Genomic DNA, 25095 nt, shown 5'->3' with positions numbered 1-25095 from the left:
TCGTCTAATAGGTGCTCAAATTCATTGGCCGATGGCGGCCATGTTTTTTGAGTTACGCCAATTTCCTCATACACATACATGGCACCTTGGACCAAGACACTGCATACCAATTTTCAAGTCAATCGGACTAACGGTCAGGTTGTCATAGCCCCATTTAGGTTTTTTGTGTGTTATAGCGCCACCTAGTGTTAGGTCGAAGCGATTTTTTTACTGTGACCTCAGATTGAACTCATACACATGTGTTCCAAGTTTGGTGAAGATATCTCATTTCTTTCTCGAGTTATAGCCATTTTAGTAAAATAGGCTCCTCCCACAACGATCATTTTACTCCCCCTAGCGACCGTGAATCGCAAATTCAACTTTTTTTCAATGAATATTGATATTCAGACTCCAGAGAACATGTATGCATTTGTCTGGTTTTGATCGGGCAAAAAACCAGGGACTAGTTCGCAAAAGTAGGTTTTTGACAAAATTCAAAATGGCGGAAAAATTTGCATACCGGAAATGAAATCGGAGATATACGTTTTGTTCTTCAGGCCTCCAGCTTTCCAATGATATAAGACACTTGAGTCTACGACATACGGTTTAGGAGTTATGAGCAGTTTCGCGCAATTGATTGCTGTAGCGCCACCTATAGGCCAATCGGGGTCATACTTTCTGAGGCTCTCCTCGATTTTTGTACTACCATCTGACAAAGTTTCAGAGCTCCAGCACGTTCTGCACGATGCGTTTTACGGCAGAAGAATAATAATAATAATAATAATAATAATAAAAATCAGTACAAATACAATAGGTTTTCAGCACTTCGTGCTTGAACACCTAATCATCACATTTATAAATGCATCTTAATGTGAAGTTATTGTGAGATATTGTTCACTAAAACTGTAACTATTACAAATACTTTTCAGTCATTGAAATACAGCTGAAATGAAATAAAATATCAAATAAAAATGACAGGAAAAAAACTTGAATTAAAAAAAAACATTAAGAAATGAAGTTTTATCAACTTACTAACTGAAATAAGTTACTTAAGTACTGTGGAAACGCGTCCTCATTGTCCACGAAAAGGGTCCATCAACTACATCATCGCATTCATATCCGCCTCCATCCAATCAACAACTGTTAGATTAAAACAAGTCTGCAGTCTGCAGCCTACTTTCTTTCCATAATCAGCTTCCTCGGATGTACGTCACGATACAGAATCTGTCTCTACTTCCGTTACATCAAGTTACTTACTTCAGCAGTTACCTCAAATAACATATCCAGAAGCACAGACACTTCAAGGAAATACATCACCCCCTTGAGTACTGAGGTGTGTTTCTGCCACAGAAATGCAAGAACGTATGTACTGTAAAACAGGACAGCACCTTCACATTGCACTGACCCAGCGTACATATCTGCGTTTGTGTCACTGCATAAACTACGAGTCTGGCTTATAAATAAACATCACAAAAGTTAAAAATATTTCACAATCAGCAGACGACAGAGCAAAGCATTCACAAATAGAACACAGACTTGTTCGTCATCTGTCTCGGAGCCAGATGCTACAGGAGAGCTGTGAACAGCATGAGAGAGAGAGAGTGATGAAGAGCGAGAGAAACTAGTAAAAAGAGGGAGGCAGAAACTGTTGGCATCGCAGCGTGTGGCACCATGAGTCTGTCTGGCACCGCTGACATATGGGAGTAATGCAGAAAGCTCAAAAGCTTTTCACAGGTGATCGACGCACAGTGTGTAGAAACACACACAGAGAGCAGAAAAGTCTGCTATTTCTGAAATTAGGATGTAGGTCATTTACACACACAACAATTTCGTTCCAAACTAGTACAATTTTCTTGAAGAATGTGCCCGTCCCTCTTTTCCATGCGATTATAATGCATGGGCACTGGAGCTTTTAAGTGTCAAAACAGATGCAAAATCATCTTAACAATTAGGCTGCATTCAAATATGTCTACTTTGCTACTTTTTACGCAAAAAAGCAGGTGAAAAACACCGTAAAATGATTAGTAATGTCCAAATGTCGCTCGTGTCGCTTTGTCGCTTGTAGTGTGAATGCACCTTAATTCGCCTCTGGTTTCTAGTAAGTTTCTAGTAAGTAACTAGATTAAAACAGTTTGGGGTGTGAGTGTGTGCAGTTTACGTTGAAGAACAAAACATCAAAGTATCGTCAAGTTATGTTTACAACAGGCTTTATTTGACTCATAAATTGAAAAACCCCATTATAAAAGTCATAGGAAAATCTCGAGGGAACCAGCGGCAAATTAGTCTTCCGGGTTCTGACGTCATCCTTGCACCACTCTGTATTAGACAATATACTGACTGTCATCTTCAAAATATGAATATGATTAGTTATCAGTTATCTGTATCTGTAAAAATCTCTGAAAGTGGTGGCTTTCGAAACCATACACAAGCGCGGACTATGCAAAATCGACAGCCTTTCTGGTGCACCGTTAGTTAATTCGGTAATTCAACGTAAACAACTTTATCTTTAAGTTTTTTTAAGTTACGTTTTTTTGTCTAATAATTATCATTTATTTTATTTTACCTTTATTTCAATCAATAAAAAATTCCTTTTAACAGCTTACGTTTTAGTTAACAAAAAAACACGGATTCTTAAGCAATTACCACATGTTAAACACAAGTATATCAAAATTAACTTCAACATTATTTTATTAATTAAAATAAAGCAATTTCATTATTATTACACAACATATTGGTACCATGTTGGTTATTGTAGATATTCACTTTTTACATTATTATGAAACAGGAAGGGCAAACTATGCAAAAGCGGCTGTCCCTCTGGTGCACTAGGCGTCTGAATTTCATATTGGTTCATCCCTATAAAATTCTCACCCTAAATCATTCCATAGCTTTGTGTTACCAACATACTTTTCTTATTCATTTTTTTCTCTTGTGCTCCATTGTTAGTCAAGTCAGTCATGCGAGCGGGTTCCTTTTAAAGGTATCGTATTAAATACAACATGTTTAATTGTAAGGGTCAGAAATAGGATGTAAAACTACAACTTGTATGTTTTGGGTGCAAAAAACTTGAACATTTTAAAATCAAATCAAAGAAAAGGAGTGAGCAGGTGTGCTTAACCGAGTTTTGGTCAAAACGCCAATTAAATGAGAGTCTTTTGACACAAAAATCACCGGTCATTGCCAGCCACCTGCCGTCAAGTAAAGTTCATTTAGTGGACTGATAGACTTCACCAGAGTCAAAAACCGACAGACTGTGCCAGGATCCACACGGTGCCCAGCTCAAAAGACAGGCGCCAACGCTCACGGCCACATTAAGGTCGTTTGTAAAGCCAGCAGTCATTGCCACATACTCCCAACTGGAAACATACCAGTTGCCCGGCAACAGCGGTGACATCAGCAGCCCTCATCACCAAAGCCCCCCACCTCTTCACAGCAGGAGTTGCGTCTTAAAATAGCGCACAGATTATTATCAGGTCTCAAAAGCGGCAGCCTTTCTTTCATTTTCTGTGTGCTGGATGAGCGTCGCCGCTGAGAATAATAATTAAACAACACATTTACATGCGTGTGTGCGAGTGTGTTTGAGATTGCAAACACACACTGCTTAACTTAAGCAACACACACCAAGAGGTTGTGCTATATTTTCAATATAGCCACTAAAAATCATATTTAGGTGTTCAAGCACGAAGTGCTGAAAACCTATTGTAATTGCAATTTAAAAAAAAAAAAAAACCTAAAACGCATCGTGCAGCCCAAACCGTAAGGCCTAGAGACTTGAAACCTGGCCAGGTGCTAGGGCCTCAGTTTGGGGAGAACCTATCAGAGTATGACCCCGATTGGCCCATAGGTGGCGCTACAGCAACCAAAAGTACTAAATTGCTCATAACTCCTAGACCGTTTGACTTGGAATCAAGCTTTTTGCACCACTGTGTTCCTTGGCTCAAGACGGACAAGATGTATATCTCGGATTCTTGATTTGAGCAAAAAAAAATTGTTATGGCCAATTTTGTCCAAAACCTACTTTTGCGAACTAGTCCCTGGTTTTTTGCCTGATCGGAACCAGACCAGTCTAGGACAATTCTATGGACTCTCTAGATCAATAATTATCAAAAAAAAGTTGAACTTTGCCCTTTGGTTTACTGTAACAGGGTCGTTTAGAAAAGGGGGCGTGTCAAAATACACTCAAAAGCCTATAAATCATAAATAAAAACTCAGAACTTCACAAAAATTGATGAGCACATGTGTCATAACATGGTGAAGAAGCATGCAGAGTTTCATGGAGATCGGACCATAGGTGGCGCTATAACTGTCAAAAAGGTCCCCTATTATTAGGTGTTCAAGCACGAAGTGCTGAAAACCTATTGTAATTGCAATTTGAAAAAAAAAAAAAACCTAAAACGCATCGTGCAGCCCAAACCGTAAGGCCTAGAGACTTGAAACCTGGCCAGGTGCTAGGGCCTCAGTTTGGGGAGAACCTATCAGAGTATGACCCGATTGGCCCATAGGTGGCGCTACAGCAACCAAAAGTACTAAATTGCTCATAACTCCTAGACCGTTTGACTTGGAATCAAGCTTTTTGCACCACTGTGTTCCTTGGCTCAAGACGGACAAGATGTATATCTCGGATTCTTGATTTGAGCAAAAAAAAATTGTTATGGCCAATTTTGTCCAAAACCTACTTTTGCGAACTAGTCCCTGGTTTTTTGCCTGATCGGAACCAGACCAGTCTAGGACAATTCTATGGACTCTCTAGATCAATAATTATCAAAAAAAAGTTGAACTTTGCCCTTTGGTTCACTGTAACAGGGTCGTTTAGAAAAGGGGGCGTGTCAAAATACACTCAAAAGCCTATAAATCATAAATAAAAACTCAGAACTTCACAAAAATTGATGAGCACATGTGTCATAACATGGTGAAGAAGCATGCAGAGTTTCATGGAGATCAGACCATAGGTGGCGCTATAACTGTCGAAAAGGTCCCCTATTATTAGGTGTTCAAGCACGAAGTGCTGAAAACCTATTGTAATTGCTATTTGAAAAAAAAAAAAAACCTAAAACGCATCGTGCAGCCCAAACCGTAAGGCCTAGAGACTTGAAACCTGGCCAGGTGCTAGGGCCTCAGTTTGGGGAGAACCTATCACACTACATTTTGTCACACTACTCAACTATAATTAATATTTAGACTTTATAAATTCACTATTTTAACATTTACAATAACATTTAGTCAAAAATCGTCTATTGAAGTGACAATTGAGTCACATTGGCTCCTGAAGTTCCAAATGTCTCTATCTACATCAGAATGAGCGTGTGTAGATTAAATGATATGAAAAACATGGCCTATTGTATAAGTAGGCTGTAATAGCACTGTTGTCCACTAGATGGAGCAGCAGCATTAGACATTTTTAATATTTTTTTATCAGCTTTCAGCATTGGCTAACAAACAAATGCTTAAAGCATTTTCTTTAATTACTTTTATATTATTACATTGCAAAGAAATATGTGAAATGCTCATATAGCATTAAAACAGATTTTCACAATAACATATCCCAAAAATGTGTGTGTGTGTGTGTAAGCATGCATTATGGAGTTAACATGAAAAAAATGGTTTGCTTCAGTGGAGAATACTGGAGAAACAAAGTAGTTGAAAATGAAAGTGAGCCAATAAGTGGTCTTCTACTGCCCTCTGCTGGCCACTCTTCTTATTAATAGTCTTTTCACATGTGCTTTTGCATTCAAATGTATATAGACACTATAAAATCACTTATATAACAATTACTATTATAACACATTCATATTTTTTTCAGAGTTTATCACTTCAATTGTTCTTATGCTTCATATAATTGCTGTCAACGTGGTAAATCATGGTAAATAACGCCAGAAACATGGTAAATCATAGTAAAAAAGGTAAATCATGCTAGAATCCTGGTAAATTATTCTAGAATGTGCTACATCATGGTAAATCATCCTATAACATGGTATATCAAGGTAAACTATGGAAAATCATGTTAGATTCATGGTAAATCATACTGGAACATGGTAAATCATGAAAAATCACACTGAAATGTAGTATATCATGGTAAATCATGCTTGCTACATAAAACTTAATGTCTTTTGATGCTTTTGTGCTTAACGGCCTTAAAGGCCTTAATTTTCCCTTTGCTTTTCTGCTGTTATCTCGGGACGCGAGTCCCGAGAAAATGGCGTTCGTCAGCTCCAGTTTGTATCCAGCCTCTCACGGAGACTTCAGATGCTCCAATCACAAAGCCTATGAAGTGACGACTCAACACGGGCGATATGGACTCTCTATGGTGGACGGCACTGATCCTCAACAACTCGTCTTAAGACCGGCGTGCATACTTGGACTTCCAAAAAATACTCTAAATGTTCCGATCCAATCTGACTTGTAATGCTGCCCGAATCATGCACTGTTCTTCCGTTGGCCAGAGGAGAACTGGCCCCCCGACTGAGTCTGGTTTCTCCCAAGGTTTTTTTCTCCATTCTGTCACCTGATGGAGTTTTGGTTCCTTGCCACTGTTGCCTTGGATTTTGGCTTGCTTAGTTGGGGACATTTAACATTTAATATTCAATAATATTATTGATCTGCCTTACTTAAGGTGGACGTTGACACAATTTCTTTTAGAAACAAACTTTGTTATATTGTTATATTGTTTTTGTTATATTGTTTTCATGTTATCACTGTGAAGCGCTTTGATACAATCTGTATTGTAAAAAGCGCTATATAAATAAAGGTGACTTGACTTGACTTGACTAACTGCTTGAACACCGCTAAATGCTGCTTGCAGCTTTAATTATATACTATTATAGTATGTATCTATATTTTCAATTAATTGTTACTTTTATATTTAAATTTTTCATTCATTTTAATTGAAGTTTTATTCATTTTGTTATGTGGTTTTGTCATCTAATATTTACATTTCATTTTATTTCAATTCAGGATTTTGAATACCTTAAGCTTTAGTTAATAACAACACTGACTGTAAATTGTAATTACCACATAATAAAAATAAAAGGATATCAAATTTGATTTCAACATTCTTTTATTAAGCAAATTAAATAAATGTCATTATGATCGCACATCGGTACCATATTGATTATCGTCAATATTTGAATATTATCACCTTTTTTTTTTACCAGTATCGTTAATCTTTAAAGACACTTGTACTTTAATAATGTTGGCTAAATTCACTTGTAGCATTCAAAATGACGGATTTTTAGTAGAGATGCACTGATAACAATACCAGTATAGGTATCGGACCGGTACTGCGCTCGTGTATTCATACTTGTACTCATTAAAATGCTCCGATGTACAGTAGTGCTTGTGAAAAAGAAACACAGACAACAGAGCAAACAGAGAGCAGAATGGATATATCAGATAAGGATGTCTATGAAGTAAAGGTATCGAATTAATAGAATGTTGAACAAATGAAATATTTACGCCTATATATCTGGTGTGCGAAACACGCAGAGTGGATTGAGCGTGCAGCGGCAGACCCCCGAGCGAAAAGAGAGTGAGAGAGCGCACTTGCATGCTCTTGATTGCTGATCGTTCATTCAGCACACGTCATTTGGATTAAAACTAAATCGTAGAAGTAAAAACTTAAAACTGTTACGTGATTTATGTATAATGAGTAGTCCCCTACATTATTACAAGACAAGAAGTTTACTGTGTGCAAACATCCCAAGCACTTGAATACTGAATTGAATTCTCTTTCACGTCTTCTTGCGCTTGAACTGACAAATTCACACAAAATTATGTAAAAAGGACAACGGTCTTGTAACGGTATATTGGATCCGTGCATTCACTCTTAAAGGGACAGCCGCTAAATAAACCTGCTGCTGTGTTTTTTATCAAAGGACAAAGAAAAAATCACTCACTGCTCGACTGAATGCTTTTTGCAACTTTAATAACAAATCATCTATATTTAATTAATACGGAAGTCTATGCAGTGTTATTTTACATTTGATTACTTTATTCAAATTCTGTACCTGAAACTACTGTTAGACCTACCTAAAAAACTCTAAAAACATTGAATTTATTTGTGCTGTTTGAAATTGGATTGTTTGTTCTTATTTTATTTCTGACTGTTTACTTATCTTTAATAATGTTTTTAATTTACATTAATTAGGCTAGTTTTTGCTGTAGTATCAAAATAGCATACTATTTAATAGTATAATAGTATAATATTTCACTGGTATCTAAACATTTGAACCGCTGACCCAATCCTTAGCACTGAGCCCAGCTGGAGCAGCTTTAAATATGCACTGTGCTATTAAATGAAAGATAAAATATGATAATTCAATAGAATGAACAGTGAAAGTAACAGAAATTCATACAATACATTTTAATGCATAATCATGCATGAAAATAACTGAAGGAAATATATTTGCTAAACAAATTAAACCAATGAATATGATTCATATTTTTTTAGTTTCTCTACCTAATTTATTTAAAAATTACATATGCAATGAAAATACAGGTATCGTTATCGGCAAGTATTAAAAATTATAGTATCGGTATCAGCCTCTTTCTGTAAAAAGTGGTATCAGAGCATCCCTAATTTTTTGTGTTTAACTTTTAATCTATTCAGACGAGAGAGAGAGAGAGAGAGAGAGAGAGAGAGAGAGAGAGAGAGAGAGAGAGAGAGAGAGAGAGAGAGAGAGAGAGAGAGAGAGAGAGACTGTCACAGCCGCTTGACTTCTGATATTGCAATTCACGCATGAGCCTGGGGAACTTTGAGCTAGTAAGGACATAGATAATGAAGGTTCAAATCACTTCCACTTTATTTCAGAAAAGCTATCACACCAGCGCAACCAGACTGCTGTTACACTACACCTCATCAGCTCTTCTAATCAAATCTCGCTCTGTGCCGCTGAATAATTCAAACACGCCACGGCGTTTGTGTTTGCACGCCGAAGTGGAGATGTGCCTGTTATTTCAAGATGTGTAATAATACGACTCGTCTCGTGGCGATGCATAAACGTGCTTTTAATCATGAATTGGATGGAGAGAGGGTGAAATTGTAAATGGAGGACAGGACACACACAAACAGTGAAGACAGAATCATTCATCACATTAAGTACTTTAGCCTCTCTGAACCTGTGCTCACACAAACAGACGTACGAATTCATCGTTGTTCCCGTTCATGCATTAAGATCTGACACTGGTTTTAAATGTGTGCTGTCGAATGACAAACAAAGAGTTTACAAGTACCGACTAGAAATATGGTCGTGAGAGCAACGGGCGGGGGGGTGGTGGGGGGTTGGGGTGATTCGGTTCATTTTGTACAAATACTCTCTCGTCAAGCTTGGCACCTGTTTATTTCTCATTGAGCTGAATATGTTTTGCGGCCAGTATAGAACGAGGAGGTAACCCAATTCATTATGTATGTGATGGCTTATGCATAATGCTGGCAATAGGGGTTATGAATATCAAAAGAAGTGTACTGTTTTTCAGACAATCCATTCCAGGCTTGCCAGAGAAATAAGAGTGACTTTAAGGTCAGGAACTTGCAACATGGATAAACAAACAACAGAAAGTTGCACCTTTTGCCTTCTGCCACTTATTTTAGTGAAGCGTACAGAAACTTAGAGTTGAATCAATCTGTTTGTGTACTGTTTTCAGTTATTTCCTTTCAACTAAGGCAGGGGTGTCCTGAAGGGCCACTGTCCAGCAGAGTTCAGCTCCAACCCCAATTAAACACACCTGAAGCAGCTAATCAAGGTCTTACTAGGCAACCTAGAAACTTCCAGACAGGTGTTGAGGCAAGTTGGAGCTAAAATCTGCAGGACAGTGACCCTTTTGTGACCCCGAGTATGACACCCCTGAACTAAGGTGTTACACGGTGCCATTATGAAGTTTTTTTTTAGTTTTTTATGCCAGACTTGTTCATTTGTTATAATCTTAACTTTGTAAGATTCTTTTCTTATCAAAGAAAATCAAATAAGAGTAAAGTATATTTAGGTAGTCATCTCCACAAATATACAAAACATGCTTATTTTTGTACATTACAAGGAATTAATGTAATGTACACATTACAAACACAACTTTCACACGTTTGGAATCAGGAGGATTTTTGATATTTTTGAGCTTATGCTCGCCAAGGCTGCCTTAATTTGATTAAGAAAATAGATTAAAAACAGTAATATTGTTAATATTGCAATTATTATTGTTGATATTGCAATTATTATTGTTAATAATTAATTATTGCAATTCAAAATATGTTTTCTATGTTAACATTTTTTTTAAAATGTTAATTTATTCCTCTGATGCAAACCTTTCATTATCATTACCCCAGTCTTCAGTGTCACATGATCCTTTAGAAATCATTCTAATATGCTGATTTGCTGCTCAAGAAACATTTCTTATTATTATCAATTGAGCTGATTAATATTTTTGAGGAACTTTTTTCCCCCAGGATTCTTAATTTCCATGTTCTTGAATAGAAAGTTCAAAGCAACAGCATTCATTTGAAACCGATCCCTTCTGGAGAAAAACATAGCGATCTCAAACTTTTGAATGGCAGTGTATCTGGATGTCATACCGGCCACCCCTAATCCCATTCCCAGCTACCATCAATTGAATACGGTGCCACTCAAACTTCCATCAAACAAGTATTTGATCTGCTTAAATTAGACATTTTTTGACTCATAGCCTGCTGAGAGGAATCACATTGTGCCAACCACTGATATCATTACCAGCTGATTTTCAACAGCTGAGGATCACACTTCATTTTAGGCTTTGTTCAGACATTTTTTATTTTTTTTGCATACTTGAAAGAAATCCATTTGTTTGTACTATGAACAGAAAAAAAAAACTCCATGAAATCCATTTTACAACCACATCCATTCATGGTTTGAATTCAAATAAAGTCAATTTGGATTAAATTACAACAAAATTCATGATTGACATAATGTACAGTCCTCACTTTCCACAATGACAGCTCACAGTGGTTACATAATAACACTTCATGGTGTTGTGCTGATGCTTAAGTTATTACTATGGCAACTGATGTTGTGAACAATCAGTCCTAAAGACTAAATCTGAGAAAACGGATCTGAATGACGGTGAACAATGACTTAAAAGACAAGATGGCATTATGAAACATGCAATAGGAAATTACAGCAGAAATTAAATAGAGGTTAGCAGTGACTCACCAGTTTGCCACCAGTGATCCAGCACTGGGACTCCAAAACTCCTCTTGGCCCATTCAAGGGTCTCTATGTCACAGCGCTCCCCGGCTACAAACAAGTTCCTCAGCCTACAGAAAGAAAGAAAAAAACAGCTCTTAGAAAGTCTGTACACTTCAGAGCAGCCTCGTGTGTCCCCAAAGATTTTGCAGAAAACAAATGTGTGAAGAGCAAGAATGCAGGTTTGCATTAAATATTTACTGAACTCATTCTGGGAGTAAAGAAACAAGAAGAACTGACAAGCGCTGATTGGATGAATCACAGGGGGTGTAAAGGTGAGGACTCACGGTTCCTGCTGTCATCAATCCTCAAACAAGGATTGGATTAAACCCTGCTGAGGGTGGTCACATCACACAATCCTTTCATCTGCTCAAGTCTACAGTAAACTACACCTGATACCGAAGGGACGCTCACTAAGGAGCCAAGGACAGTCAATTTTTCCCACAAAATCCACATGGTTATTGAAAATGTATGAGTTTATTAAAAATATGGAAGATTTGAACTACTGCAAAATCACATTCTAAAGACTTAATTTTATTTCACACTATTAACATTTTCATAAATCATTTAGGAAAATACTTGATGTTTGTAATAGTATATGCTGCATTTGGAGGCAAAACTCTTGACACATCTTACCCCAAAGCTTCTGATACAGCTAACGTTTTGAGTGAAAGGCTTAATGGCTATTCTTTAGCCAAATAATTTTTTGTTTTTCACAAAAGCCAAATGGTTTTATAAACTAGCAATTTCACCAACGAGTACTGATATATATATATATATGTATATATATATACTGTATATATATATATAATATTTTATATATTAAGGCCTGAATAAATTTGCTTTGCCACATACTTAATTTCATCTGCCACAGAAAATGTACTTTGACATGCAAAAAAAACAGTTGTCAGCATAAAAAACAGTGCACAGTTCACTAGATAAAAGGACAACACACTCTCCCCTATATGATCCTCCTTCAGAACTGCTTCTCTTTGAGTCAGTGTTTATGATCAAGTAACCATAATAAGGCTAAGTTCTTTTCACTGTTTCACTCCAGGGTCAAACAATGCAGAAACTATTCAATTACCTGGAGTCGAGGTCACCTACAGTATGAGTGATCTGCATTACAAGAAGCTGGAGTCTGTTGGAAGCTGGAGTCCAAAACATGATATACACCTTCTCCTTTGTGAATGTGAAAGTTTCCAAGATCAAAGTGCACTATAAATTAAGTTATTGTCTCTCAAAACAAAGAATCGATTCTGAACTGCCTGAAAGGAGTCGTCAGCAATTCCAGTCTTACTGAATCTTTTATCCAACTGTTGCAGACACTGTGAGAAACGAGGGGATGCTGAAATATATATCATGAGAAAATTAAAGTGTTTTTTGAACATGGATTCATGTAAACACTGTAGTAGATCTCCAAAACAAAATGAGGAACCTTTAAAATACCATAATATGGGCACTTTAATGAAATAAAAACTGCAATAAATGAGTACCATTGCAGCTTACTGGAAAGAAAAAAGCTCACGACAACATGGAAATGACGCACTGATGTACATGAAGATGAGATCATTCGCTATATTGTGTAAAAGTGTGCAAGTAGGCGAAAAGATTATGCTACAATTGTGCAATAAAGGTACCGTTTGCAACAGTATTCGTGTTTACAAATCCATGGATGTAATAGATTCAGGAATCCATCACAGTGACCTCCCGCAGGTGCGGGTTAACATCGGCCTTATGATCTTAAAGAGAAGGCAGATCTTGATCTTACAGCGTCACTGTAGATTCTCTGAGCTGGAAAATTCTATTGAGTCGAGTCGTGCCCTCTGGCATGCAATTAAACCCACGCTGAGAGCCGCAGGTTACAGCGCCGATACGAGAGACACACTCCTGGACTGAGAGCCTGTGCTTTTGTGTAAAGTCACGCATTGCGTGGCTCTTTTTGGTCGAGCTGAATTGCCTTTCCTTACATTTCATCTTTGCGTTTGTTTTTCTTGCTTGTGTCATTTATGTTCAAAAATTAAAGTGGCTTATATATTCATTAACGGTCATTTTAAAGAAACATAGCATAATAATAACTGACAGACCCAGAGCCACATAAAGCCAGTTTAAATGGAAATAATGGCCATGTGTTTATTTTTCTAGTGAAAAATACAACTTCATTATTGGTACTATGATGATTTGCATAAGCCAAGTGTGGAAAAAACACCAACTGATTTTTATGCAGCATAAATATTCATGAGGTGTCAAAAAATGTAAACGAGCACCATCTACTAAATGACAATCCCTATTATGCTATTATTGGACAGTTATGATGTTATAGTATTTTTTTATCTAGCTGGGTTAACTATGCTGGTAAAATTGTAATGCATTGTATTTTCAAAGTCAGATAATGTGTGTGTGTGTGTGTGTGTGTGTGTGTGTGTGTGTGTGTGTGTGTGTGTGTGTGTGTGTGTGTGTGTGTGTGTGTGTGTGTGTGTGTGTGTGTGTGTGTGTGTGTGTGTGTGTGTGTGTGTGTGTGTGTGTGTGTGTGTGTGTGTGTGTGTGTGTGTGTGTGTGTGTGTGTGTGTGTGTGTGTGTGTGTGTGTGTGTACACACATACAGTATATATTTACAAACTTTTTTTAGATTGCGATTAATCAGTTTGACAGCCCAGATAGATAGATAGATATTATGTTATGTTATAATAATAAATAATAAGAATATAATGAGAAGTCAAAAATATAATAACAAGATATCTAATTATAGGAATATAAGGATACAAAACATTCATAATAAATTCAACATGAAAATAAGTTTAAAATATGTCACAACTTAAATGAGGTCAGGCACATGACCACCCATACTTACATGATAAAGAAGACAGTCATTCAATTCAGAAATTTACGCTGTTGTATTTTGTTCATTTTTATTTATTGCCTGTTTTTAATTTGGACCTTGAGTCTGTAATAATGTTTGATGATGATAAGTCAGCGAGAGGATGGAAATGGTCACGTAGGTAAAGCTTCAGTTTATTTTGCGCAATAAAACTTGATGAACATTGTAGATCTCAGGGATAAAAGGGTAAAGCTACAGACAATATACCTCCAACCACACATCAATGCAATTATTTTTCTGGTTCATTTTTTCCAGGGTGCGAGCTTTCATAACCATCTATTAACTGGACGTTTATGTAAATGATTAATAGCCATGTGACTGAGCCTTTAAATGGGCACTGAATAGTTATTACAGGCAGAATATCATTTGAGTGCAAGGAAGAAGTGGAATTGCTGCTCCATGATGGTGCTTTATTTTAAATCAAAGCCATAACCATTGTATAGCAGCTCTATACTGCTTTATTGAAACACATCCATTACTATCACCATGGTAACTGCACTTTTTTTTTGCCCCCAAATGCACTTTCACAGCAAACAGCAACATAGTGTTTGTAGACAGAACATCCACACTAGAATCAACACTGTAATGGCATTTCTATTAAACCAGGGCTGTTTAGTGAAATTTAAAGATTTTGAAAGCATTAAAATCTGATAACAATAATTAAATTCACATTACGAGTGCCTAAATGCCATGTTGTGTTAGACAAAGTAATGATTTTGGGGACAAAACAAAACAGTGGCAACAGACATTAGATAAAATGGAAACGGATGTGTATTTACAGCTATTATTTTAATTTAGGTGTCTACAATGTAGCTCCCCAAACTGCGACTAAGCAGGGAAATGACTTGTAAACAATGTCATGTTACATTTATTTTAGTTAGCAAGAAAAAAAAAATATAGAGAGGAGTATTTTGCTAAATATATGCACTATTATATTTGTACTTTTCTATCATTTAAAATATTATAATGTTATTATTATAAATCTGCATTATATTAGTTTGAGCAGTTAGTTAAGTTTAGTTCCGTGATTGTTAATTAGTCCTTCACACGTTGTTTCTGTTCAGTTTGATTACCCTCTCCGTGTATTTAAGCCCTGAGTTTCAATCTGTGCCTTAGTTCGGTATCTTCTAAGTTAAGGTGGTTGTGTTAGTTTGTTCTCCTATGATCTCCTGAGTGTCCCTTGTTTATTTTATTAAAGACTATTTTTGTTCTCTATCTCTTTCCTTGTGCACTTCATTATAGCCAACGTGACACTGAAAGCCTGATGTCCAATAAGCCAGCATTTCTTTTGAAAAATAAATGGTCAAACAGCACAATAGCAATGTGCAAAAAACATCTCAATGTACCAAGGCTGATGTGTACATTGTAAAGTGGCTCCAAGAAGTATTTTGACACGTAAGCCACAATTAAAAATGTATTTTGTATTATATAACAATTTATTTTTTGTTTTATACAAATTTAAAACAATAAATTTTAAAAAATCTGGTCAAACACGTTTAAAGTCACTGGCCCTTGTGTACAAAACGAAAACTGGGCGTACGGTCGTTTCCGCACAAAACTGGACATTTATCAAAATGGGCGTGAGCGGTGGCTACGATCAAATCTTGCGTCATGTTTCAACTCCCGTACGCAAGTTTTTGCGTCCAGCATAGTAAATCTGGTCCAGAATTGTTTTTGTTTTTTTGAGAAAAGCATTTTGACTGGAATGAAAACATATGAAGCCAAGCCACATATTTATCATTTAAAAAATGTGTTGCCAATGGTAAAATATTTTATTGATAGTGTGTCATTTAGTCTATCCATAACATTAATAAAGTATTTTCTTGTGGTAAATAATAATTTAATTGTTTGCAATTACGAGGTTAACATGCGTTTTTGGTATAAGATCAATTTCTCTTTCATGAGATTACTTCCTGGTTAAGTTTCTCCATGTCATAAACTCTTCATATGGACGTGATATTTAAATGACAACTGTTTTCAGATGGCACATTTATTAACGTACGATCATTCGTACGATGGGATTGGCGGAATACGAATGTTTCATGAATCACACATGAACCCTGTCGTAAGATGATTTCTGCACTCGTTTCTACATTAGATTGGACCACTATGAGGGGAACTGACTTGCATCTATGAAAAACGTCCTACTTGTTCAGTGTTAAAATAATTAAAAGTTAAAAAGTGTCTCAGAAAAGTACTGTTACCTCTGAGGAAACCAGCATTATTTGCCACCTGTTTTGATGCTTTGTATCTAATGCATTGATATTCAGATATTTATCTGTGTGACATAAGTGTCCAAAAACTTGTTTGGGACCTCTGTAAATACATAGAGAAAGAGATTACTTGAATATACTGCACATAAACATTTCATTAATTTTAGGGGAAGCCGTGTTTCCTGTGTAGTCGCCACTGATACAAAAATAAAACAAACTTGTTTGCAGATGCCTCACTGAAGATGTTCCATGTCGTGGGCCATTATGTGAACAGATTTGAGTTTACCTGCTGAGCGGGTACTGTTTCCCGTGTTCTGCCTGAGGGTCATGTTGGCGAATGGCTCTGATAGCAGTGGGAGCGGTAAACATGGAGGCTGTTCCATGCTCAGACATCACACGGAAAAAGGCCCCGGGGTCCGGAGTCCCCACAGGTTTACCCTGCGGAAACAGCAACTGCTTTAAGCATCTGAATGCATAAATGAGACCAATGTCTTCAGAAAAATGGTTCAATATTAAGTTTAAAAAAAATCAACAAAATTACTACAGATTTCCAATTAAAAACCCCAACAAAATTACTGAAGATTTCCAGATAGAGTCTTTTGAAAAAAAGTCGCATTTTATATCCTACTGAAGTTGCTAAAGTTTAATATTTTGCACAGCCATCTGTTGCAAGTATAACACTTTTGAACTGTACAAGTCTCCCAGTGTCAGACTGGATCAGTATGGGGCATTTGCTGCGGTTGGGGAGTGAATATTAAATCAAGGATGTGTTTGAAATGGAGAGTGGTTTGAAAAGGTGCCTGGGTGGCAGATGGCCAAAACGTATGGCAAAGGAACGGAATAATATTGTTGCAGAGAGATTGCACACACAAGGAGCTGTTCAAATATTCATGTTTCTGCCATGCTGCTCAGAGAGAATACTCTTAGAGCTAAACGATGACTTCATATTACAACAAACCAAACGGATTGCACACAAACCTCTCATCTTGTTGAACAGCGTTTGTGTGCATTTTAGTAAGAAAAAAAAAATGGCCAATCAATTTCAAATTTATGAGATTTTTCTTAGACAAGCTTTGAACATAGATAACTAATAATTATTGTAACATTTAGGTGTTGTTATAGAAACAAAAGTATAGGTCTACCTATGGCTGATTGATTCCAAAGAAAGAAAGTAAAGTGGGAAAAAACATCAGCTGCCCATGAATAATTGTTTAACTGAACAAGAACAAGGTTTTTCCTTGATTTACAATGTTCAAAACAAGGACCTGCATCTGTTGCACGTCAACGTCAATCAGCAATTGGCAGGCTTTTAATGTTCATTTTGTTTACCTCACTGAATCACTTGCTATGTAATATAAATTATCCAATATTTCCGATTTTTGAAGTGAGTGATGTTTGCTCAAAGACGAGTTTTGCCAGGTCTTTGCTTTGCGGTTGCTAAAGTGTTCTGAGGGGTTTTCAGTGCATTGCTAGGTGGTCTTAGGGGGTTCTTCGTTATTGATAGGGCACTGATAGGTAATTATTAGTGTGATCTGGATGGTTACTTACTAGCAAAACAGCCCATAGTCTAAATACTGCTGCAGCTGTTGTTTTTTTGCTTGCCCATTTTAAAGTCAACCAGGGGAAAACTGTATGATGGCCGGTTGCTTAGAAAGTAAAATCCCACCTATGCTGTCATCCTATCTTGAAAATTCTGTCATTGTTTAATCACCATTATGCCGTTCCAAACCTTTCTTTCTTCTGTGTAAACAAAAGAAGATAATTGGAACGTTGGGGTCCAAGCAACATTTGACCCCATTGAATTTATGGACAAGAGATAAAACAAATTTTTTTTTTTTTAACTGCTTCTTTTATTTTCCAAAAAAAGAAGAAGAAAATAACAGATTCAGGATGACATGAGGGTGAATTAATGAAAAATAAATATATATAAACATTTTTGGGTGAGCCAATTACATCAATACGTTCTTGCTAGTGCAATTTGGAGATTTGAAATGTGAAATTTCAAAAATTAGAGAAAAAAAAGAACCAATATTTATTGTGATATGCACTACACAAATAAATCTGAATGAGTCATATTATTTTGAAGTAATGATATACATTAGTCAATATCTGAAGTGGATCAAAACCTTTCATCAAAGTTATACATGAATTTTGATTTTGAACAATACCCGTTCTTGTCTTAGGACAACTTTGATCAACTATTTTGATCAACTTCAAAATGTTGACTACTGTATATTTCCCTGATATTACTTTATTAATTTATTTCAGCTTTAGTCTTGTACAAAGACAACAGAAATCCCTACAATATTACACTATTTTTCTTACAAATATTTTACAAACAGGGTCCCTTGCAAGGGGGTGATTATATTTGGGGTCATTGGCATCAAAAAGTTTAAAACCTGTTTTCTTAGCAATCACCACTACTGAATAAATCAGATCAGGTTTGGGTGATCATGTTGCGTTAGTTTATAGTATAAACCCAATACGATCATAAATGTGCATAATTACAAAAGACATTAATTAAAACAGCCTGAGGGCGTTTTGGTTGGGCTGCGTTTCCTAAAAGCATCGTATGCCTAAGTTGATCGTAGAACAATTGCCACCAATGGTCTCTACGATCAACTTAGGCTATTGGGAAACGCAGCCCTGGACATTAACATTGTATGAGAGATCTGTTGAAATCAAACTTCCATTACAGCAGACTAATAAATTCTGTGAGCATCTCCCATTTTCTCATGTGGAGCGAAACAACACATCTAATCAGCAGAGGAGATGCCAGTGCTGAATTCACCTTGACATAAAACCAAACACAGTCTGATCGTCTCCCACCGAGTGCAAATGATTTTAATATTCATGCTGCGATCTCAGCTAAGACTCAATGAGGAGAACTAGTTTAATGCTATAAGAGCTGCTTTGTTACCAGTACAAAAGCTTACGAAAAGCAACAGCAAATCGAATGCTCAACAAAGTCTATCTGAGCACAAATTCAGGAATTTGCTGTAGAGAGTCGTTCTTCCTTGCATTCATTCCCCTCGAGAAATGAATGTTAGAGCCTGTAAAATTCCACAGTACGGACATCAGTTCAGCATGAGTGTCAGGATCCAGCAAACCACAACAGCAGGTAATTGAGTGTTAGCTGGAGCGGTCCACAGGTCAAATGCTGTAAAGCACTCACACTCATTTCACATTCGCACATTTTTGCCCACACATGCCCCATACCTCGTAGAGCACGGTTGTGTTGCCATGTAGAAGCGGACCGTAGCAGATATAGGAGTGGCCCACCACCCAGCCAAGGTCAGACGCAGCCCACCAGACCTGACAGAGAGAGACGTGAAGGTTAAACGGTGTGAGACAGAAGCTTTTTCAAGGGGTCATGTCATGCATTTATCATCATTTTGGTCAATCAAGGTCAGACTAAAACTTCAGATGAGAAAGTGCTGTCACAATAGTAAAATTATGACTATTCAGAAATTGGACAGGCAAAAAATTCAATTGTCTATAGTCAATAGTGTAGCAATGTATGTCTTTCGTGCCCATGCTAAATTTCAGATGGTGTGGATTCCTATTGAAATGACTGGATAACGTGCACAAAAATCCGCCAAACAATGGTAAATGTGACCTCCCCTTACCATTGGAATCCTCAGAATGGTTACGCAGAGCGGCAGGTGCTACACAATTTTTCCCCATTTTACTTGTACGCATTTTATGCAACTTTTTAATGAGCACTCGTTTTAGATCAGGGAGGAATTATGTTTTCAAAGTCCATCAAATCTTTTTTCTTACATTTTTTTTATAAAAATGTAGTTCTTCATGACATTACCACTTGCAAAAATCAGAGATCATGACGTACCTCACCAGGAGACAGTCCATAAACGTTAGACATGGTCCAGTTTAACATCACAGCATATCCTCCTGAATCTCTGACTACACCCTGAAGAGAAGAAAGAAAAGAAAGACATTATTTACAGGAAACAAACATCACTGTTAAGGCCCGTTCATTCCAAGAACGAGAACAATATGGCAAGATAACTATAATGATAACAAAATATTGTGCAATTTTTTTCCTTAAAGGACAAGTTCGGTATTTTACACTTAAAGCCCTGTTTTAAGATCGTTTCTGATGAAATAGAATGGTTAAGATTAAAATTTGGACACATGCTGCTGTCCCGAGAATTTTCGGTTTCTGTGGTTGCATTTTTTATTTACAAAGCCTTCAAGACAATCATGTATCATGTAATCATGTTTTATTTCATAATCATGTGAGATGAACAAAACACAATTAATCGCCATTATCTGTATTACAACTCATTTTGTCCTTACCGTCAGTAAATCATTATCAAATCAGGTTGAGGGTTGATAGTGAGGGACACATTTTGAGTTGTAGGGTGATAATTAGATCCTGTGTGTGCCAAACAGACTTAGATCCATAAATCGGAGGGGTGTGTGTGAGAGCAAGCAAGGGCCATTAGCAAGTGTTTTATGTACAGGGCAGCATTGCCTGGCCCTTGAGCCATATATTTCACACTGGCTGAAGACTGGGTCAGTGGAGAGCCGTATTTGTTCGCTCTGCCTTCAGGCCTTGTAACTTCCTCGTGTGCTCCTTATACTCCCTTTCTCTTGACTTGCTTCTTGTTCAGTCAAAGTACATATAAAAGTGAGTTGTTAGGGATTGACAAGCACCTGAGGCATGCTGACGCAAATTTCAAGACGCTTTTCGCCTCTTGGACAATATTAAATAGACAAAATATTTTTTTTCTTGGGGTGGAACAATAGAATAAGTAAGGTGGGACATTTGATGGGATCATGTAGGAATTACAAGTTAAAGGTATTGTAGGTAGAATTTTTTAAAAAAACTTTTTGCCAAATTTGTTTAAACTTTCTATATATATCAATGCATAATTAAAATGTAAGTACTCTGGAAAAGAGAGTATAAAAATCGAGTGTCTGTAGTCCTCTCAGGGCTGTAATAAACACAGCTACTTATCTCCATTCACTTCCACCCCCTCCATTCTGGGCTCCTTCCAAAACCACGCCCCCAAAACACATGAACGTGCGATGCCGACAGCTCACAGCTGGAGGACGCGCTTACTAGCGCCGAGCGGAGAGGAGCAGTGCATGTAGTGACATCATGTCAGACTCACATGTAATAAAATACCTAACTTTATCATTATGAATATAAACAACTAACATGGCTGTTAATACTCACTATCAAGCTAGCATATCGATACTGTTAAAGTTTAAAATATATTGAGTTTGATTCGTTAACGAGCTAGTAACATAAAGCAAAGCTAAAAACAGGTTGCATTGATACACGTTTTCCCATTACAATCAGTTACACTGTGATGAAGGTGAATTTTGTGTAAGATTCATAACATATACGCCGTGTTTTGCATGTAATTGTGTCTCTTACTAGTCTCTTACCCTCCTCGAGTCAAACGAGTGCGCGCATGTGGGCAGCGCATGTAGCAGCGGGGGTGTTGCCATGGTTGCGAGAGAGTGACAGTCGCCTAAGCCAATCCTTTGTTTCGTCCCGGAAGGAAATAATGAGCTGTGTTTAGTGCAGATTAAACGGTCTAGAGTCACTCGATTTTTATACTCTTTTTATCAGAGTACTTACATTTTAATTATGCATTGATATATATAGAAAGTTTAAACAAATTTGGGAAAAAGTTTTTTAGACCAAAAACGACCTACCCAACCTTTAAAGAATACACTGCTTAAAATGGTTCAAAACAACCATTGCTGGGTTATTTGGCACCCCGGTTCTGGGTTAATATTGGACATAGATATTATTTCTGGGTAAATATTGCATAGAACAAATTCTGGGTTATTTTATTTTGGGTTTTATACATTAACCCATTTCCTAGGTTGTTGCACAGTGCTTTGCCAAACAACCTCATATTGAAGGTTATTCATTTTAAATAATACATTTAAAATCACTCTTAAAGGGATACTCCACCGTTTTTTCATATTAAACTATGTTATTCTCTTATCTAAGACGAGTTGATACATACCTCTCTCGTCTCAGTGCGTGCACTGAATCGCTCTGTCGGGCGGAGAACTTTAAGAGCAGTTAGCTTAGTCCCATTTATTGTATATGGGCCAAACAGAGATGAAGTTAGAAGCGACCAAACACATCCACGTTTTCTCTATTTAAATATAGTTACACGAGTAGTTACACGACCAAGTATGGTGACACTAAATAAAATGTGGCGCTTTCTATAAGCGGGTAAAATGGATAACTATAATGTATGGCGGAATAGCACTTATTGGGAGCACTTCGACTCGGCGCTGTAATATCTTCACTCGTGAAAAGTCCTCTCCCCCCTCTCCCTCTCCCTGTCATTTCCGTCAATAGAACCAACGTGACCTGCACGCCTGCAGTAGTAGTAGTTTTTTGTGCAGAGTTAAACTAAGTATGAGGGAGAGGGAGAGGGGGGAGAGGACTTTTCACGAGTGAAGATATTACAGCGCCGAGTCGAAGTGCTCCCAATAAGTGCTATTCCGCCATACATTATAGTTATCCATTTTACCCGCTTATAGAAAGCGCCACATTTTATTTAGTGTCACCATACTTGGTCGTGTAACTACTCGTGTAACTATATTTAAATAGAGAAAACGTGGATGTGTTTGGTCGCTTCTAACTTCATCTCTGTTTGGCCCATATACAATGAATGGGGCTAAGCTAACTGCTCTCAAAGTTCTCCGCCCGACAGAGCGATTAAGTGCACGCACTGAGACGAGAGAGGTATGGATCAACTCGTCTTAGATAAGAGTATAACATAGTTTAATATGAAAAAACGGTGGAGTATCCCTTTAAATATATAGGACAGGGACAGTAGAAAATATTAAATCATTTTTATTCAATGACAAGTCAGTCTTTGACAATCATAAAATACTCAAAAACATATTGAAAATGTTTTAGAAAGTGTCAGGATCAGAGAATCTGTGGGAAGAAAACTGGTATTTTAAACTGAAAACTGATATCAGTAGAGTATCAGTCTGTTCCAATTCATTAAATAACAATCTTATGCTAATAATAGTGTTTGCAAAGCTACATCAAAAATAGCTTTACCTTGTGTCATCATCTCGTCTGCCAGACATTTAAGTTTCAACCCATCAAACGCGACACTAGCTAGATATTAGACCAATAGAGTGCTCGCATTGTAGTCAACAGAGAGGGACTGAATAAACCGCATGAGCACGTCAACTTTGTTGCATAGAGTGTTAACGTGTCTCAGCCCTGGTTGCAGGATTGGTTTGGCAGGTGGTCAAACTTCCATTTGACGGCACGTAACATCGAGTGTAGATCCAGTGTATGCTGCGTTTGTAGAAGGAGAGCGTTCCAAGCAGGCGTTAGCTGTGATGGACATGTGAACAAAAAGGTGAGAATACAGATGTTTTCCTGTTTCTACAGTAAAAAAAATATGTTAGGAAAACAATGTAATACAAACCTTAATTTAATACAGGAAGTTTCCCTTCAGGACGTTTTCTCTCAGACCAGACCACAAATGACCGTTGGCAAATTTATCCAGTTTTAACCAGTATGACACAGACTACCCAACATTGGGTTACATTGACCCAGCGCTGGGTAGGTATGTATGTATTGTCAGCACAACTGACCAAGCAATTGTACTGACACAAAAACTACCTAGCACTTAATAAAAAATACCAAACAGGCTGAATCAAAAATATAACCCAGCATTTTTAGCTAATATTTTGCTGGTCATCAAAAACACTGAATATATCGCAATGATTTTAAGGCATTTTAACTAGACATAGCATATTTGAAAAATAAAAAACAGCCTGCAGCTTGGAAATACCCAGTCAACCCAGCTGTGACAAAGTTACTGGTGCATGCTCATTAAAATAATTACAATATTTTGCAGAGAGGGAGAGAGGGGTGCTTTTAGTGTTTCTTTCAGTGAATTAATCAGCTACTATTCACATAATGAGAAAACACGATACCTCAAATTAGGAGTTCAATGTTTTTTAGTTTCTTTGTTACTTTTGTAACAGTGTCCTATAGTGAGGAACCCCCCCACCACCCCCCACACACACACACACAATGTAACGGCCAAAGGCTATAGAATAGGGATGCTCATAATTAACTGGTTAACCGACAAAAGCATTTTTCAAGATATTTTGAAAACGTTTACTGCATGTAGCCTACCTCTCTCATTTGGCACAAATTCAAATGTTTCAATATACGCTTCCATATGTTATTCCATATTTGGATGCTAAACTATTATTTATTATGTAAAGTATAGGCTTTTTGTACTTTACTTATGTTCCAATAATAACATAAAACATCATCCTTCACGTGCTTAGCTTGGCACCACAGTGTGGCGGTGATCACACTAACAGGTGTTCTGACAAATAATGCTACCAACATTAAATTTGCATTGTTTTAAGAACAGATTTAAGGTTTGGGGTAGGTATGGACGTTAATAAAGCCTAAAACCACATGAATATTGTGCTCTAGTAAGCACAATCGGATAGGTGGCATTTTTCATTGTTGAATTGTGCTACATTTACTGTTTTAATGGTCAGAATATTAAGTTATAAAGTCACAAATGTGAGAAATAAAATCCAAAGGAAAAAAGACAGGACTGTGAGAAAAAGTATTTAATGGTTACAAAATGTATGCAATTTCTGTTTGCCATTACCTAAAATACCTTCTTACCTATACCTACAGACTGTTTAAATTGAATCTGAAAACTAGTATTTACATGGTACTGCAAGGTGCATTGCCAAAACATGTACCTTTGAGTAAAAAGTACTTTTTGGTTCTTTTTGTTAGCGAAAAGCTTACAGAGCTT

The 25095-nt window shown here is 37.0% G+C and overlaps 1 protein-coding gene across 1 annotated transcript in view; it reads right to left on the bottom strand.

Annotated features, from left to right (window-relative positions):
* Positions 1–25095, bottom strand: part of acss3 (acyl-CoA synthetase short chain family member 3) — a 37590-nt gene that overhangs the window by 8728 nt on the left and 3767 nt on the right. Inside the window, exons 6-9 of the mRNA XM_056247462.1 lie at positions 20124–20204; positions 19493–19588; positions 16560–16711; positions 11151–11254 (exon numbers count right to left, since the gene is read on the bottom strand). Of these exons, the coding sequence (XP_056103437.1) occupies positions 11151–11254; positions 16560–16711; positions 19493–19588; positions 20124–20204 (433 nt within the window). The remainder of the gene's footprint in view (positions 1–11150; positions 11255–16559; positions 16712–19492; positions 19589–20123; positions 20205–25095) is intronic.

Source organism: Rhinichthys klamathensis, unplaced genomic scaffold, assembly GCF_029890125.1.
Source record: "Rhinichthys klamathensis goyatoka isolate OS25496 unplaced genomic scaffold, OSU_Roscu_1.1 h1tg000048l_1, whole genome shotgun sequence".
In the NCBI taxonomy this organism is placed as follows: Eukaryota; Metazoa; Chordata; class Actinopteri; order Cypriniformes; family Leuciscidae; genus Rhinichthys; species Rhinichthys klamathensis.
The sequence above is the reverse complement of the archived record's forward strand: the minus strand, read 5'-3'. Positions and strand labels throughout refer to the sequence as shown.